This window comes from Zonotrichia albicollis, chromosome 5 (assembly GCF_047830755.1).
Source record: "Zonotrichia albicollis isolate bZonAlb1 chromosome 5, bZonAlb1.hap1, whole genome shotgun sequence".
Lineage (NCBI taxonomy): Eukaryota > Metazoa > Chordata > Aves > Passeriformes > Passerellidae > Zonotrichia > Zonotrichia albicollis.
The window spans coordinates 43160397-43177453 of NC_133823.1; the positions used below are offsets into that span (position 1 = coordinate 43160397).

The following is a 17057-nucleotide window of genomic DNA, read 5'->3' on the forward strand; positions in this document are numbered from 1 at the left end:
GAATAGGAACAATACAGGAACAAGCTGAAGAATCAGATTCCAAACTACAGATTCTGGATTAGTACTTGTGGACCCCATCTTCCTTTTTGAAGGGGAAAGCCAACATGAATCTTCTGCCTTGAAGCAATTTTTAGGATGGTCCACTCGTATTTGTTAGATTTGAGCCAGGTTGATTGTCAGGTTAAAAGAAGAAAAGAAATGCTGAAGAAGAAAAGAAGAAAAGAAGAAGAAAAAGAAGAAGAAAAGAAGAAAAGAAAACCTGACTGAAAATGAACTTTGGCATATGCCGGAAAGAAAAGTAAAAGCTTCAAGTTACACTGTTGTATGAGCAACCTGCAGACGCTTATCTGCCTGCGGGAGACATGACCGGGAGGGTGTGGCCTTTTAAACCTTAAATTGCTCAGGTTTATGCAATTCACCTTTTCTGTGCCTTCTGTCATGCCACAGGCCTCGCCGTGTGACAGGGGCAGCAGCACTGTGTGCCCACAGAGGGGGCTGAGCCCCGGCCCTGCCCAGCCATGCCAGCCCCTGCCTGCTGATTCTGCACCTGCCCCTCGCCCTGCGGCGCACGGGAGACACGGCAGGGCCACACACGTGAGTTCAAAGCTTGCATCTTCCTTTGCCCTGCTCCTGCTTTTCCCCTCGAGCTTGCTGTGGGTTCTTCCAGAGGAGCAAAGGTGTCAAAAATGCTCTGGTAAACAATCCAGCCCCGTTTAGTGGTGGGGGAGTGGGTCCAAACCTCAGCCTGCACACTCTAGAGTGCCATGCAGCCAGGCAGTGATAAATATCTACTGTGTCTGTCATTAATGATTCAGCTTCCCCACAGCCTAATGTAGAGTTTGTTTTATGTAACATACCCGTAGGTTGCTGTTCGTCTTGGTAGGCAGTGTTAAAATACCACTTACATACATACATGCTGGTGGGCAAAACCACTGCTTAGTTCAGAGCCTTTTTGTTAGCTAGATGTGCTTGGGTTTCTGTCCTCCCTGTTGCTAAGAAGGTCAATTTCTTCAGTAAAGTGTGTTGAAATCCAAACAATTATTTGTGGAGAGGTGCCATTTGTAGTGTAGCTGCTTTAGCCCATCGCTTTATTAATCCTCTGGAAACCCATTTCTTCCCCTCCCCCAGGTTAAAACCCACAAAGTCTCGCTGCAGCTGCAGGAGGTAAATTGAGGCTACATTCACCACTGCTGTATCTTCCTGCTTGATTTTATGCATAGAACTGCAGCTGAGGTGAGAAAAACAAGAGAACTTGATTTCGTTTTTATCTTTAAATTATGCTCTTCACACTTAAGCTTACACTCAGTTCTTTATTCAAAACATCTTGTAATTCAGTACCAGTATATGCAGCGGTTGCAAACCTGTGAATATATATGAATAGGCATAACTTCTCATAAGTTTTATTTCTATCCATAAGACTGATTGTTCATGTGAGAACATGTAAATTCACAGTGCCAACTCAGAACCCAGAACAGCAATGTAGATATGTGGACATCCTCACTCAGCAGAATGTATACTTAGAGTACTCACATGTTTAAACTTCCTAATGTTTTGGGTTGTTTTTAATGACCAGGGATGGACTGCTTGCATCAAGCTCTTAGCCACTTTTACATCTGCCAAAGAAAAACACAAAACCAGAAAAGGTGCATATTAGACTTGTATGTCTTGTTCTTCTATGGTGCCTGATAACTAGGAAAGGCTTCCTTCAACAGCAGGAAAGGCAGGATAACCATAGGTGACTGTTCTGGGCACCATGCAAGGCACTTGCGTTCCCACAAACTTTTGTAGAAATGGAGCTCCCACCGCCCAAAACAATTTTCATTTGCTCACTCAGGTTCACACAGAACAACATCAAGGCAGTTCCGTCACTTTATTGAAACAGCAGTGTCTCTTATCTGCTGTTGCTGGAAAAGCACAAATGCTGATCTGCAAATAAAAGCCAGAAATCCCTGTCAGGAATTTGGAAAGCTGCTGATGTGTGAGGAGTTGTATCCTCAATACTCCCATCTACTTTCCTAAGACTGAAAATTCTTCCCAAGGAAGTGATCTGTTACTAATTTGCTATTTTATTCTTCCACTCCAAACCTCAGAGCCTACGTGTATTTTCCAAAGATATAAATTGATTCAATCTGGGAAATCTTGTCTCACTGTTGTCTTATCCTTGCCCCCTGAAAATACTCTCCCACTGCTAATTTCTCTTCCTTGTTTGTGGTCCTGTAGAAGTGTCCTCCCCTTTGCTCATGTGGGCTCTGCTTTTGTAAGGGTGTTCCAAGCCCATGTGTTTGAACATTAACTGCACCAGGACTTCGTTGTAGCACAGAGTTGGAAAGAGGAATGTTCCTGGCTCTGAGTTGTGATCATCTACTAGAAAAGAAAATTGAATTGTCTTTTGGAAGAGGTTTGAATGTGCTGGCATCTTCCCTAGCATAGCTTTTCTGTAGTAAAATGGAAATAAATTTTGCACGCAGGATGAGATGATAGATTAGCTCCATTTCACTGCAAACCAGGAAATCAAGCAGCATTGTTTCCAGAAGGAAAGTAAATTAATACAGGCTTTCGAATGTAGAGGGTCTCCTCAAGGCTGGCTGCTGGAGAGAAGCAGTCTGGTGTTTCTGGAGATGTCAGCCTTGTGTGCAGGGCTGGGTGCTGCCACCTGGCTCCTCTCTCTGTCGGGGCACAGGGAGGCCTGTGGCTCATTTGGAGGGACTCTGTGGCCAGAGCCTTTTGAGGAGGTAATGAGACCCGACTCCTGTTAAAGGGGGACACTGGTGTCCTGCAATGCAGTCTGACTGAGCACTTGTTTGCAGCTCTTTCACAGAAATTAGAAGCTGGGATGGACATATATGCAGTTCATCTTTCCAAGGCTTTCCCTAAAGGCTCAACGTGAATCTGCAAAAGCAATCATTATCTGAATCATGGGATTCAAAAGGATTCAGCACAGAAGACAAACTTTCACCTTCAAAACATGTTCAGGGAATGGCTGGTTGGCAGTTCCTGTTGTGTACAACTGCTTCCCATTGTGTACCGTTCTCATCCCACTGAGTAAAAATCAATTCCTCCTTTATAAGGAGCTAAATACTCAAATTTCCTACCTATCTGTTCATGGAATCCTCTCATTAGTCCTCCAATTTGACTTTAATACACCCACAACATTCTTACTGAAACAAAGATTCTTGATAAAATAAATAGGTTTTATCTGCCAGAAATTTGTTATTAAGGAATGCTTCCAATTTCTCTGTCTGGATTGGTATATCTTTCAGAAAATGGCTTGTTTGAAAGCAGATAAATTTTGATTGATTTTAGATATAATTCCTGGCAACTTTTTGCTTATCTTTTCCCCAACCTTTTGCTTTCCATGCTTACAGCTACATGGTATAGATTGTGTTAAAATGCTGATGTTAAAAAAAGTATAGGTGATGCTATTATCTTATTTTGTTTCCTACTACAAATCTGATTTAGTACTATATATTTCATAGTATCAGTTCTCACAGGACTTTACAGGTAGAACCCAGTGCTGGAAAGTGTAGCTTTGGGTTCTCATAGTTTCTGAGAACTCATCTAATCACACTACTGCTATTTAAAAGAATATCTCAGTTTAGATCCAGTCAAAAAGGGTCTGAGGCACTGAAATAAATATGACTTGCAGGAGGAATTTCAAAGAATTAAAAAATCCCCTTGCCTGCCTGCACACAGCAGATAACATCTGATTGTGAGAAAGGATACAGGAAGCAGGACAATTTGAGCATGTAATTCCTAATTGGTTTCTCATCACGGGACTAGACAGCACACAATTGGTCTCCATACCCACAGAACCGGTTCTGGAAGCAGATATTAACTCAGCCACAGACCTAACTATCTTTCCCAGGCTGGTGTCACTCGTGTGTCCTGGCTGACAAAACCTTACTAAGCCTCTTGTTGTTAAGGGGAATATTACAAGGCCATCAGCAACACATGCATGTTAATTAGCAATGGGCTTTGGGGGAGTTCCCATGAGGCCCCAATTAAAGCAGTGATTAATCAAGTCCAGTGAGTAGTACCACACTCAGGGATGTTGCTTCCCAGCACTGAGCAGATGAAGACAGAACCAGGCTTTACAGGATGTGTTTTGGTGTCTGAGGGTTTGGTCACTATAATAAACAAAATTTACTTGCTGAGACTTTTGTTGGGCAGGGAGCTTAGTCATTATCCTGCTACAAAAAAAAGATGCCGTGGAACAGAAACTATTGCACAGCCTCATCTAGAGAGATCTGCTTCCACTCCTGCTTGAATACTTTAGGTTTACCCAGTCCTTTACATTTTAAACAGATCTATAAGCTCTACTGCACACCTGACTCCCAAATGAGCAATAGGGACTACCATCAGATAAAATGGGCACTGTCAGCATACTTTGTAAGAGAGGTCTGTTCAAGAGCCAAAATGTAACTTGTGTCAGCCCCATAAAACTGACAGTCAGACCACAGTAACTGGGCTGCTGGGTTCAGCCTCTTCAGTGTCCAGTTTATCTCCCTCTTCCCAAGAGTACATTTTTCTTAAATGTGATATTCAGTACTTAGCAGTGCACAAAATTGTAAGGTCATCAAAGTTTCTTTCCCTTGTCCACCAAAATTTCTATTTATGGCTGCATACTGTGTGTTTTCCCATCTTTTTGAAGGCTTCCCCTAGTCTGTACCACTCCCCTAAGTTGTTCAAGTTTACCTGCTGACTACCTGACCAGGGCTTGTGCCCTCCTTTATCCAGAGTCCTGAGTGGGACTGGGCCCCAGCAGTTGTGACCCTGGGACTGAGTGGCAAGGAATGCTTTCAGATTGTGTTGTTTTAAACAGCAGAGTGTCACTGTGCCATGCAGTTCTTCAATAGGGACCGTTTTTTCTGCTCAAGATTTGTTTATTTAGTCATTTTTGTGGACCCAAGTAGCAGGAGGAGGAAAGAATAAGATTCAAGTATAATTTAGGTTATAGACAATTACATACCTATAATTTTAATTGTATATAGTATATAATATTTAACAATAATTTTCATTATTTAATACGGTATAATATAATAATTACATCTAAATCATAGTACAGGAGTTAGGTGAAACATAAATAAACTTGAGATACAGATGATTAAATCCTTGTTCCACTGAATTTGCCTAATTTTTCCTTTGAGTGCAACGAGCCAGAGGTTTTAACCCAGGCATTTGCTTCTATTATTTAGACAAGTTACTCTGGGGAGCCAACTGCTGCAAGTTTCTGCTGTCTCCCCTGCAGGTGCATGTCCATAAAGCAGAGAATGCAATCCTAGAAGTCAGGAGTTTGTGGGGGCTTTCCCTCAGATCAGGTCTAAGAGCATCTCTGTGGCCACCTTGCTGCACAAGGATTCCTGTGACAGAATATGGGCACTGGCCCCACTGGCATGGGGGCAGCCAACTCCCCTTCCCCTGCTCACCTACCCAAGTAGGTGCTTCTAACCATGTGGGTTGCTTCTAAAAAAAGGTCCCCACAGGGTGTTGTGAGAACTCATTAAGCAGTTTGCCAAGTATTAAGAAACTCCTGCATCAGAGAAGCAGTTGTAAAGGCACAGTGTAATTAAAGCACAGTTTACTTTATTATGTGTTATTAGCAGGGTTATCCATCACATGCTCCGTGCTTTGTAGCTATTAAATGTTATCTCGTGGTCACATGTGAGGAGATGCTGTGTGGTCTGAGGGTGGCAGGTACCGGGAGCCAGGCTGAGGTGTAAGGTTTCAGTGTCCTGAGGGGAAGAAGTCTTCCACTTCTCTTTTGTGCCTTCTTCATATGCTCCCTCTTTTCTCCCCTCTCTGGGAGCATAGTAGCATCACCCACCTTCCTTGCTGACCCACTTGGGGCCCTGGGAGAGGATTGCAAAAACAGATTAAGATTTACTGTGAAGCTGTATTAAGTTAAGATTTTCACAATCCCATGCAATTTACTCTGCCTATTGTATTTTTATTTTAAAGTTAAGTAGGGCAGCCTGCTCAGAGCACACGCGGTCTGCAGTGCCCATCACAGAGACACAGCAGACACACCTGCAGCAGGGACCAGGGGCGCTCTCCCCCTTGCAGCTTGCATGCTGTACCTGTTCCTGGCTTACTGGCATCTTAGAAGGCAGCTGGGACACGTGGTTGTCCAGCCACAAAAATACAGTTCTGTCATCTGCTCAAATGGCTGAAAGCAGCTTGAGGTATTTGTGAGGCTGCCAGTGTTGGCAAAGCCAGCCGGAGCAATCAGCCAAATCGGAGTGGAGGTGCACCTTTTGTTACATAACTAGCCATGTCATTTTGTAATTTACTATGTGAAATGCCAATGGCATTTATTATGTCAATTAGGATGAGCATATGTTTAGGAAGCCCTTGAGGAGTCAATCATAATTGCTCACATAGCCTTGCTTCCACCACATGATTGACTTCCTTTGAGCAGGTAGACTGTGTGCCTTTGGGAAGCAGTTACCCACAGCCTGCCCATTTTGCTACAACTCATCTTCGCTCTTGGAGTCTGAGCTTTTAGTTCTGGCATAAGTCTGGGCTTACTGAGCTTTGAAAAGAGCAAGAAACAGAAGTTACTACCTTAACCATCAGTATTTGACAACTAGAGGCATGCCAGCAACAAGTCTTCTTGGAAGTACTGCTTTCTACTGAGGTGAGTTCATTCCTAGGACATTTTCCTTATACTAAGGAATACTTAACCTGACAGATATGTACTGTCTTACTCAGATCTTCTCTTCACTCAGATCTTGTCCAGCTGTTCCTAATATTGTCAGTACTTCTGGGCTGATTTTTTTTTTTTTCATTTTAACATGCTGAGTAAAGTTTTGTATCCATGAAATCATCAGAAAGAGCAATCCAGGTTTGCGTGGGCATGTGAGAGACAGACAAAACAGCCAAATATATTTCCATACATTCCTAACAGGCATTTCAGCTACATAATTCCACAACACAAAACTTTTTCCAACATTGGTTAATTCCGTAAATTCCAGCATGAGCCACAGAGAAAAAAAAAATCTTTTCGAACAGTCTGGTTCTGGTTTTAGAAGTTACTTTGTGTGCAGGAGCAGTATGACATTGCTGTTGGGTCTCACAGCTTGAGCTACAACTTAAAAAGTTGGGGTTATTCACCTACTGTACTGTAGCAATGGATTTTTCTATTCAGTTGGAAATGCCTTTCATCACTAAAGGCTCTGCAAAGTACTTTGATTGTTATAAGCTCTGAGAAAGACTTTTTGACTATTAATAACTTTGGAAGAACGGCTGTCTTAAAACTGGGGCCAGGCAGAGGAGAGGTTTTGGAGCTCCTGTTTGTGGTCTCAGACACATTCTGTACTGATGTGCTGAACTTTTAAATACAATTCTTTTCCTCTAAGAGCCAGTTATAACAGTCTTTCCTATCATCTTAAAAGTCAAGATGAATTCTTACCTGCTAAAATGATATCTCCAGGATTCACAACTCTCCTCCAGCTACTGGCTTTTTACCTGAAGGTATGTGTCTTGCCTCTGCCCATAACAAATCTCCATCTAATTACACATCAGGCAGAAAAAGAGTGTTGTGATTCTTCTTTAGTCAGACTAGATTTAAAAATAAGTGGAAAAGCGGGGGAAAAAGAGAGAGTAGACTATACACAGGAGGAATTCTGGTCAGAAGTCATGATGATAAGATTTTGGGCACCTTAATGTTTTATAAACTTCTTTCAAATAAGGTTTCAAGTCTAGGCAAACTGATTCACCCCTTTGGCCTTTAGTGCAGCTGTGCCAAGATTGGTGCAAATTATTCCATGATATTTTATAACCAGGTCTTTGAAATGTGAATAATCACTGTCTTTTTTTATCTAAAATCCTGTGTAATACATATCATTGAAGTGTGGATCACTCTATAATGTTTCCCACAACTGTTGTATAGTACCACCTTGAAAAGTAAAGTCAGTGTAATCTATAAAAAACTTCAGTTTGAGCAAAGCAGTTGGTACAAGCCATGGTAATGGTAAACCTGGGAGGCTGTTACAAGGGAAGACACTTTGATGAAAAGTAGGAACTCAAAACAGTTCCCATTTTACTAATGGCAAAGAGTTTTCTAAAAGCATTCAACCTCATACTTCATTATAAAACCATGAATATTAAATAAGTGATGTGATCTGGCAACCCAGATTCTGGCAGGAGCAAGAAGGTCACAGCTAACCCTGCCTAACTGGGGGACTGTTGTGCTTTTGCTTGGGAGGGTGAGGGAGAACCTCTCCTCTGCTCCCTCCTAGCCATGAGCCACTCCCCTCCCCAGTGAGGGCAAGCCACTAGATGGGGACAATGCCCACATCTAACCTGCCCGCATCTAGCCAGTGGCAGCTGGGCTGGGGCTTCATTAAAGAGTTAATTCTGTAGCTGTGAAAGCTGTTCAGCCTCCTAGCAATTTGATGTGCATATTTGTTAACACAGACAAGATGGCAGTCTCCAAGCCCTCTGCAAAGAAGCTGATTGTCAAGGAAGGCAGGCATTGCTGCAGCATGCTCACAGCTAGTGTGGTGAAAGGAAGGCCAGGTAAAAGCCTCTCTGGAAGAATAAGGAGCTCCTACCCTTACCTGGCAGCTGTGAATGCTGCTGTGGCAGGGCAGTTTCCTTACATGCCTGTGGGCCGGCCCTTTTGGCCATGCACTGCCTTACTGGCCCACATAAATGGATGGCTGTGAGTCACTCAGAGATACACATTTGTAGGAGATAAGAGCCCATGCTGGGACTGGGGGAAGGATGCAGAATGACTTTGCTGTCACAATTTAGCTAAGAAGAGTACAACAGCTCTGTCAGTAGAACCTCTATCTCCCATGGGTTGTACAGCAGAGAAACAGGGTGTGAAAAGGCATCTGTTTGAATCTGCAGATACAGGATTTGTTATACACATGCTCTGAGTGTGCATAAAATAGTAACATTAATAAAAAGTGTCACTTAAACACAGAGAGAAAACCAAGCTACAAAACAAACTTTTGTCAATCTTGCTATGCTCTTTAGAATCCATTTCCTTTATACATGCTGGCCAGTTTTACCATTGACTGAAGATTTCATTACCACCAAGCTGTACTCCTTCAGAATGAACTACTGGAGCTAAATTCCTCTTACTGCTCTGTAGCTCATCTGTTTCACTCCTCTGTTTTCCAGTGCTGCCTGCTCACTGCCTTATCTTTCTCCATTTGTGATTTAAGCCGGCAGCTGCTCCTCCAGGCTCCATGTCACTGACCTTTAGGCATCTGTTTTGTTCTTTCTATGATAGCCATTTCCACAACATCTTTCATCACTTAACTGCTTTTCCCTTAGGTTTTGTTACTCATTTTTTGCTACCTGAAGTTTCTCCCATTTTGTGCCACGCTACTTCCAAGTGCAGCCTCCTGACCTGCTGGGTTAATATTTGACAGTGGCTGGGCAGAAGCAGTGGGGTTCTGCCACTCTGCTAGGCCAGCCCTCTTCTTGCTACACTGCTGCCAATGTAGCTGTGGTGGTAAGTCAGAATTTAGCTTAAGATTGGTTAAATGCTTCACTGGGATGGGATAACTATGGGTTTGTTATTGCAAGGAGATGAAAGGCATTCTCTCTACCTACTCTTTGTGTTTACTGTCCAGGCTTTTTGTGCGGGTTTGTTCTGTCATTCTCGTGAGTGCTTCTGGTGGCTGCAAATTCCTAAGCGGTGAAGACCATTAAGATGCAAACTTCTTCAAATCAGTGCAGCCTGTTGGGTAACTTTTTTAAAAATAGGTTATCATGACAGTGCTTTTCACTGTGGTCACGGCCCTGGGGTTATTTTATGCCCTGATGTGAGCATTGTTATTACAGCTTGTGGCTGAAAACTTGGCAATGTAGATATCCAGATAACAATGTTCTTCCTTCATCATTTGCACTGTATTCTTGAGCTTCAGGCCTTGGACTGAAGCTTGGTTCACCACAGTGTCACAGCACTGTGACATTCTTACAAATCAGTACTAGATTTTCTTTATCCAAGCCAATCTGTGCTAGGTGCTATAGAACCGTGCTAAACCTGGGACCTGAGTTGTTGAAATCTTCCTGCACAGCAGGGAAGTGGCAAATGCTGGTGATGCCTGCTTAGGCATGGGCCCACACCTCCTCTAAAAGCCTCTCCTGCCAATGATCCTGCAAGAACCACCCTCTGTCAGTATGGCTCTGACTACAAGAAGCACGAGGTGACATCCATGTTCCACTGAGGCTGCCAGTGGTGGCTGACACCAACTCAAAGGAACATAGGATTCCTTCCCTCTGTTTTCCCATCTCTTCCTCCCTCAAGGACAGGGCTTGAAGAATAGAGGTTCTAATAATGTAAATTATTACATTTCCTGTTTCACGGTGGTTTATCATCTACCTATGCAGGTTTTCTTGCTCAAAGTGTATTTTTGTTTTTTATTCATAGGTACTGGAAGAAGTAGAAAGATGCACTAGCAACCAATAGCTCAAATTTAAATCCCTTCTCCCCTCTCTTCTACAATATTCAGGAGGAATTAAGACTTTAAGCTTCCTAAAAGGATGTGATACTAATTATGTAGCTATTATATGACAGCAAATAAATGTTATAAATACAAGTGACTGCAAACATTGCAAAGAACATCTGCCTCTGAGTGAATCTATGTGACGGTTCCATCACACGCCCTCCATGCTAACACTTTTGGTGGGATAATCACTTCCCAAAGATGGCAATCATTCGATTGCTTGATATGTCCAGCAGTTTATGAAGGTTCATGGTGAATGTGGACCAAGTTAGCCAGAAGGGGCTGAGATTTCTTTTCCAGAGTTTATACTAGTATGTAGTCAAAATTTTCTAAATAATAGACCTCATTGACTTGAATTTAATGTCCTAAAAACTCAGTGCCTGTTACTAATAAATGTGGATAGTTTTGTTTCCCTGTGCTGTAGCAAGTATTTGTAATTTACGTAAACATTGTAAAATTCAGGTACAACTTCTCATACCTGCCCTTTTCCACTAGCATTGCATTATTAGTATGTCAGATTGATAAAGCATATCTGTAACGTGGCCAGGACAGTCAGACTTTGACTCCTCTGGGGCTTCTCTCATCATTTTTGCTGCAGCAGAACATGGCCTTAGGGCAGTGGTGCCTCTCTTTCTCTGTTGTCATTGCAAAAAATAATTGCAGTAGCTTTGGAGCTGCAGTACTGTTTCCAGAGGTAGCTAATGGCTGTGTTGGACATGTGAAAGTGGAGGAGAGGTACTTCCAGGGTTAGGGCATGAGGCTGGGAAGGGGTGGCTCAGATGTTGCTGGGGGCTGCTCCTTCCTCAGAGCAGGGCTTTGGCTTTAGCTTTCAGGTTAGCTGATGGGAGCTGTGTGCTGGGTCTCCTGCCAGCAAGCAGCAAGAATTCCGTCCTTGAAAACATCCACAAGGCAAAAAATGCTGGAGTTTGCTGTATTCTGGTGTGTGGGGCATAGGGCAGGCACCCACAGAGACGTCCCTGTGTGTGATGGTGCAAGAGGACATGGTGGGGGAGTGGAGAAACAGCATGATGCTGCCCACAGCCCTGCTTGCCCCAGGTGCAAGGCATTCTGAAAATGTAAAAGACAACAAAGCTTATAGCACAGTGCTATTTTTGTCATGCTTTATTGGTTTCTAATTCATTTTACATCTATTTTAAGAATCATGGAAGTTCCCAAGCCATGTGTTGCCATTCTTGCAAGCAGTCCTGTTGACTTGGAGGCTCCCTCCATGAGTGAGGAATGTGGAGAGCATGGGCACCTACCACAGCCACCCCACTCTATCTAGAAGTTATCCAAGAGCTTCCTACAGGAGCCACTTACAGTGCCCAGATAGTCTCCACCCCTGACAATTTTTTATCTCATTTTATTTTGCTGTGTGTCACCTTAGTAGAATTAAATAATAATTCTATATTAAGATAACAGGTGGAGCTGCTACCTGCACTATGGAGAGATGTTTGTTTCTTTACAGAGCTTCTTATAAAGTTCTGGTGAATATTTTTACAAAAGAAAACATTTGACCCAGTTTGGCATATTTTAAATATTTGCAAGGGTTCTACCAGGCAATGATTTGAATTCCAGTGAAGCTACTGCTAATCAGGAGACAGAGCTTATGCAGAACTCTCTCTTGCAAGCAAAAACAGGCACTTAACATAATTGCTTCATAAGAATAAGATCTAGCAAAACATTGAAGAGAATGTTTGACATTTAAACATCTGGTTAGTGTTAGTGGGGCTATTATTTTACCTTCATGCCAGGAAAACCTGCCATGTTAAAGTTTAATTTCTCAGGTTTAGAACCCATGAGCTTTGCATAAAAATAAGGGTTTATTTATATGAAAATATGCTCTGTCATAGTCAGATTTTTCTTATTATTCTTTCCCTCATTTGCCCTCAGACATGGGTGTCTGAGGCCGACACATTGTCTCAGCAAATTAAGTCAAGCTGAAAGCAAGGGTACAGTGTTAAGGCTGAGCAGCAAATAAGATTTACATTTTCAAGCAAGAGCAGTAATTAGGCCATTGCATATTTTATATCTTCATGTTTATTTTCAGAGTGGTGTATCAAAATAAGCATAGAAGTAATGAGACATAAGTGCTCCAACAAGCAGTTGGGGTTCATCAAGTAAAAACTACAAATTACTCTTTGGTTTTACTGCCACCCACAGAGTTTACATCTTTAAAATACCAGCAGGCAGGTGTTGTGGCCAGAGCTAATTGGGTTTTTAGCTAGGGACGTACTGGGTTTCTGTATGACAAATTATAAAGGGAATAGGCAATACACTACTTAGCATTGTGCTGTGGACTTCAGTATGTAAGATGTTTGGTTCTTTGCAGAGCAAATGAAGTTTTGAACTGATTATACTGCTGCAGATGGTTATAACTGTTTGGCTGCAGGCAGGCAAACTTTGAATGCAGGAGTCCAGGTCCATTGCTGCTGTAGTATGAGAATGGTCTACAGGGCCCCAAGCTCTAAATTCTCACGACCCAGATTATCCTCCCTTTGGCTACAACACAGTGTTTGTATGCTTGTGTGTATTAGGTGAAGCTGCTGCTCTCCCTTGCTGTGCTGAACAGGCAATTTGGCCAGCAACCTTTATTCTTACCTGTATTTCTGCGCACAGTCTTGCAGTGTTTGCCCACACACAATGCTACTTTTCTGGCAGAAGTAATGTGGCCACAAAGTCATCTGACTGGAACTGCAATTATATGCCAGTTTAAGGTTTTCAACCATTAAATGCATGTAGTATTTCTCCCTATTTTGATATATTTCTTTACTATGAAAGTAGCTGTGTAAATTAAGTTAGATTTATGAGAAAATATGTCCCTGGAGTTAATTATCTCTTTTTTTTCTGCCCCCTTCTTTGCTTCACTCTCCCATTCCAAAGACACAATCCTTTCCTAGTACCTGATATGTACTTCATATCCAGCTACATACTGCAAGAATGGTAAGGAAACAGAACCCAGAGCATAACCCTTTGGCTTTCCTCCCCACAGATCTGACTGCACACCAGCCTTGCTACAGCTCTCACAAACAGCAAACAGGTTGGGTGTTCCCACTGCCCCCTTTTGAATTGCATCAATTTAGATTATGAGCCAGAAAGAAGAAGAAATGGAGGACAGCTCCCTGCCACTCTGTGTCACCTGCGGCCAAGCGCATTTACCGGAAGAAAACCACTTGTACAGCTACGCTGAAGAAGTGGATGATGATCTGATATGCCACATTTGCCTGCAACCTTTGCTTCAGCCATTAGACACGCTCTGTGGTCATACCTTCTGCACAGCCTGCCTTACAAACTTCCTTGTGGAAAAAGATTTCTGTCCCATGGACCGCAAGCTTGTGATTCTCCAGACGTGCAGGAAGTCCAGCATACTAGTGAATAACCTCCTGGACAAGCTAATGGTTAGCTGCCCTTTCACAGAACACTGCTCAGAGGTTGTGCAACGTGGTCACCTTGAACAGCATTTCCAAACCCAGTAAGTTGTTGTTGATAGATGTTGGTTTTTCACTCCTTTTTTTGAGCAGAGGAAAAAATATCTTCAATTAATAGTGGGCAAAATAGACAGTTAATGTAAAGAAAGAGTTGTTTATTTCACTCCCAATGAACACAGCATCATTAATTTTGAGCTGAATTTAGTCCATTTATAGTCCAAGATGTAGGCTATATCTTACTCTTTTTTTAGAATCAAATGCATCAATGCATGTAAGGTACTTCATGCTATTGTTAGCAGTTCTGAGTGAATACTTTGTGGTTAGCTGCACAATGACAATGTGTATGTAGTCCAAAAGAGATCTGCATGTTTTGGGAAGCTGAGCCATTATAAATATTTTAATAACACATTAAAGGTTTTATAATTGCCCTTTCTTCAAACATTTTTTGAATCACAAATGACCTATATGAGAAGTAGAGCAGAAAATATTCCAGTTTGGTATTGGTCTTTGAACCTGAGTGCTCCCTTTTTCCAGGTGAGCACTTACCCAGGGCACCATGGGGCTCACTGAGAGACAGTCTGGGCTCCCTCTCCAGCCTTGTCCCTCCTGAGGTAGCCAGGAGCCTCTCAATCCTGCCTCTGGGAGAGACCTCTCCAGGGGGCGGTTTGGTTCCTCTGCAATGGGAGAACAGAATGATTCTCTGTTTTGCAGAGTAAAAGCATGGGCTGCTGCTTTTGTCTTGCACGTTCTGCCTTTTGTAAGGAAGGCAGAAAGGTAAAGAGGTACTTTCATGGCTGTGATTTCTGATAGCGGACTAACACTTTGGCATAGTCTGCATAACAGCACCTCAGGCCTGAGGAGAGATGGGGTCTAAGATGTGCCCTTTTCTGTGAGCTGTATCTGTTACCCAGTGAAATTAATTCCCCAGAAGTTTGCAGGTGTAAATCATGGTGCTAGGTATGTACTTCTGCAAGTGCAACGTGAAGGAAGCCTTGAGCAGCCAGCGTAGGGCTCCAGCTGTCCTGCACAGACATGGCGGTACTGAGGACCAGAGCATGGCTGGGGAGCCAGAGGGTGGAGGTGTGCTCACACAGTGCACCCCTCACAGCCTGTGAACCCACAACCAGAAATGGCTCTGCAGCCTGCCCTTCAACCTGTCCTCATTTGCACTGGAGACCTCATTTCCTGGATTGTCACTAGGAACTTATTCACTTAAAGATATTCACTGAGCTATGGTATCCTAACCAACAAAAAATGTGATTATTTTGCAGTACTAAAACCAAAAAAAACCCCACAAACTTTAGCAATGGGTTTATTAATCCCTTGCGAAGGTCATGAGACCATTTTCACATGCTGGAGGTTTGGTGTTTGTGGATTTGGATGCCCTTGTCCTCACATTCCTGGACCTGGCTTTCCCTGTGAGGGTACTTGTGGCTCATGGTGCAAGAGGCAGTGGCAGCAGGCCCCAGCCCAGGCCAGCAGTGCTCTGGGAGTTCCACTGTGTGTGGCTAAGGGGACAAAATAACAGAGTTACTCATAATTTTATGTCTTAGGTCAGTGCTTCTCTAGCAGGCCTCAAATGTTCATTTCAACAGAAATACAGGTAAGGGGACTATCAGTCTTCTGTGAGCTGCTGTCACTGAAATTACATTTCTATACAGATTCCAGCCACAAAATCTTGAACCCCTACTGCAAATGCCCTTTCCCTTTGCTATACCTATAGCTGAATTTAATGTGATTTAGACCTTCCTGCTTGTCTCCATTTTTTTTTGACATGATGTTGTGGCCATAAAATTAGCAGGTCACCCATTCCCAATTTACCCCCAACCCCCATTAATAAGCAAATTGAAATATTGGGTTTTGCATGGAAGCCACACAGCTAGCACAACTTCTGATTTCTAGTGTTGATTTTCCTACGTGGATATGTGCAAGTCACTCTAGTGTCTTAGTTTCTTTGCCTTAAGGTGGTAGTAAAGGTACCCTTCACTACATATCTTACAGAATTGCACTGCTATAAACAATTATTTGGTCCTGTAAAGGCCTGGCAAGTTTTATTCTAGCACTTCCTGTTGAATGTCAGTGGCTTGGCCTGGATCTTCCCCTCAGGATCTGCAAGATCCTGTGCTTCTGGCTTGCTTGGCCTGAGCCCAAGCAGAGATAGAAAGAATTGTCTCAGGAATGTGTTCCCACCATGTCTTGCAGTTGCCTCTTGCCTGTGTCAGGTTCCCTGCGCCAGTCCCAGGTTTGCAAACCCCAGGAGCAGAAGGCTGGAGAGATGCAGTAGCGTCTTCCTACCCTAAAGCCTCTAATGTAGGCAAGTACAAAACATTGCTACATAGGCTGGACAATTTTTGTCTTTCTTCTCATGACATGGCTTTTTTTTCCTCAGAAGGGTTGGGAGTGCTGAGTTACCTTAAGGCCAAAGGGCAGAGTCAGGAGAATAGGAAACCACAGGGAACTTCTGTTGTTGGGGGTTTCAGCTTTACAGGGGACAGGTACTGCAACACCACTAGCATTCCCACTTGAGGGAAGAAATAAGAGGGAACATTCTGAGTGATCCCTAAAGGTAGACTTCTACATCCTTGTTCTTGCAGATGCTGCACAGTACCTTTATTTTCTTTAAGCACAGCATTAATTAATTATCATCTAAGGTATATTATGCCTCTGCCTAATTTAATTGTTGGAAATGCAGAAACCTCTCTTGCCACCCCATCTCCAATTAATGGCGAGGAAAAGAATGTTGTGCTCTGTCATGCCCAGGGACCGATTAAACAGACTGAGCTGATGCTGTTCTCTTTAACTCTTGTGAGTCAATAGACGGAAGGGAAAATGTATGATTTTGCTAATTAAAAATACAATAATAATCATAAATATTTGGTGTCTGCAATAAGAACAGTTCAAAGCCCACCTGATATCTCCAGAGAATATTATTGTGTTCTCAGTGAATAAATTAAAGTAGACTCTGCTAGGGTCACCAGGGTGGTCAGCAGTCCACACATTACTTGCATTATTCAGGTTCAGACCAGTCCTGGTTCTCAGAGAGAAAACAAAAGTTTGCCCTGATCAGAGATGAGGTCACTGATGGGACAAGGTGAGCTTGCTGTTTTATGCTTTGTAATTGATGAGAGAACTTTACCATTTTTTTTAAACACTGGTTACCATG

The 17057-nt window shown here is 42.8% G+C and overlaps 1 protein-coding gene across 1 annotated transcript in view; it reads left to right on the plus strand.

Annotated features, from left to right (window-relative positions):
* The first annotated feature begins 450 nt into the window (after positions 1-450).
* The window catches only part of LNX1 (ligand of numb-protein X 1), a 78321-nt gene continuing 61714 nt past the window's right edge, over positions 451-17057 (plus strand). The window contains exons 1-2 of the mRNA XM_014269162.3: positions 451-594; positions 13459-13938. Coding sequence (XP_014124637.2) covers positions 13553-13938 — 386 coding nt within the window. The 5' untranslated portion in view covers positions 451-594; positions 13459-13552. The remainder of the gene's footprint in view (positions 595-13458; positions 13939-17057) is intronic.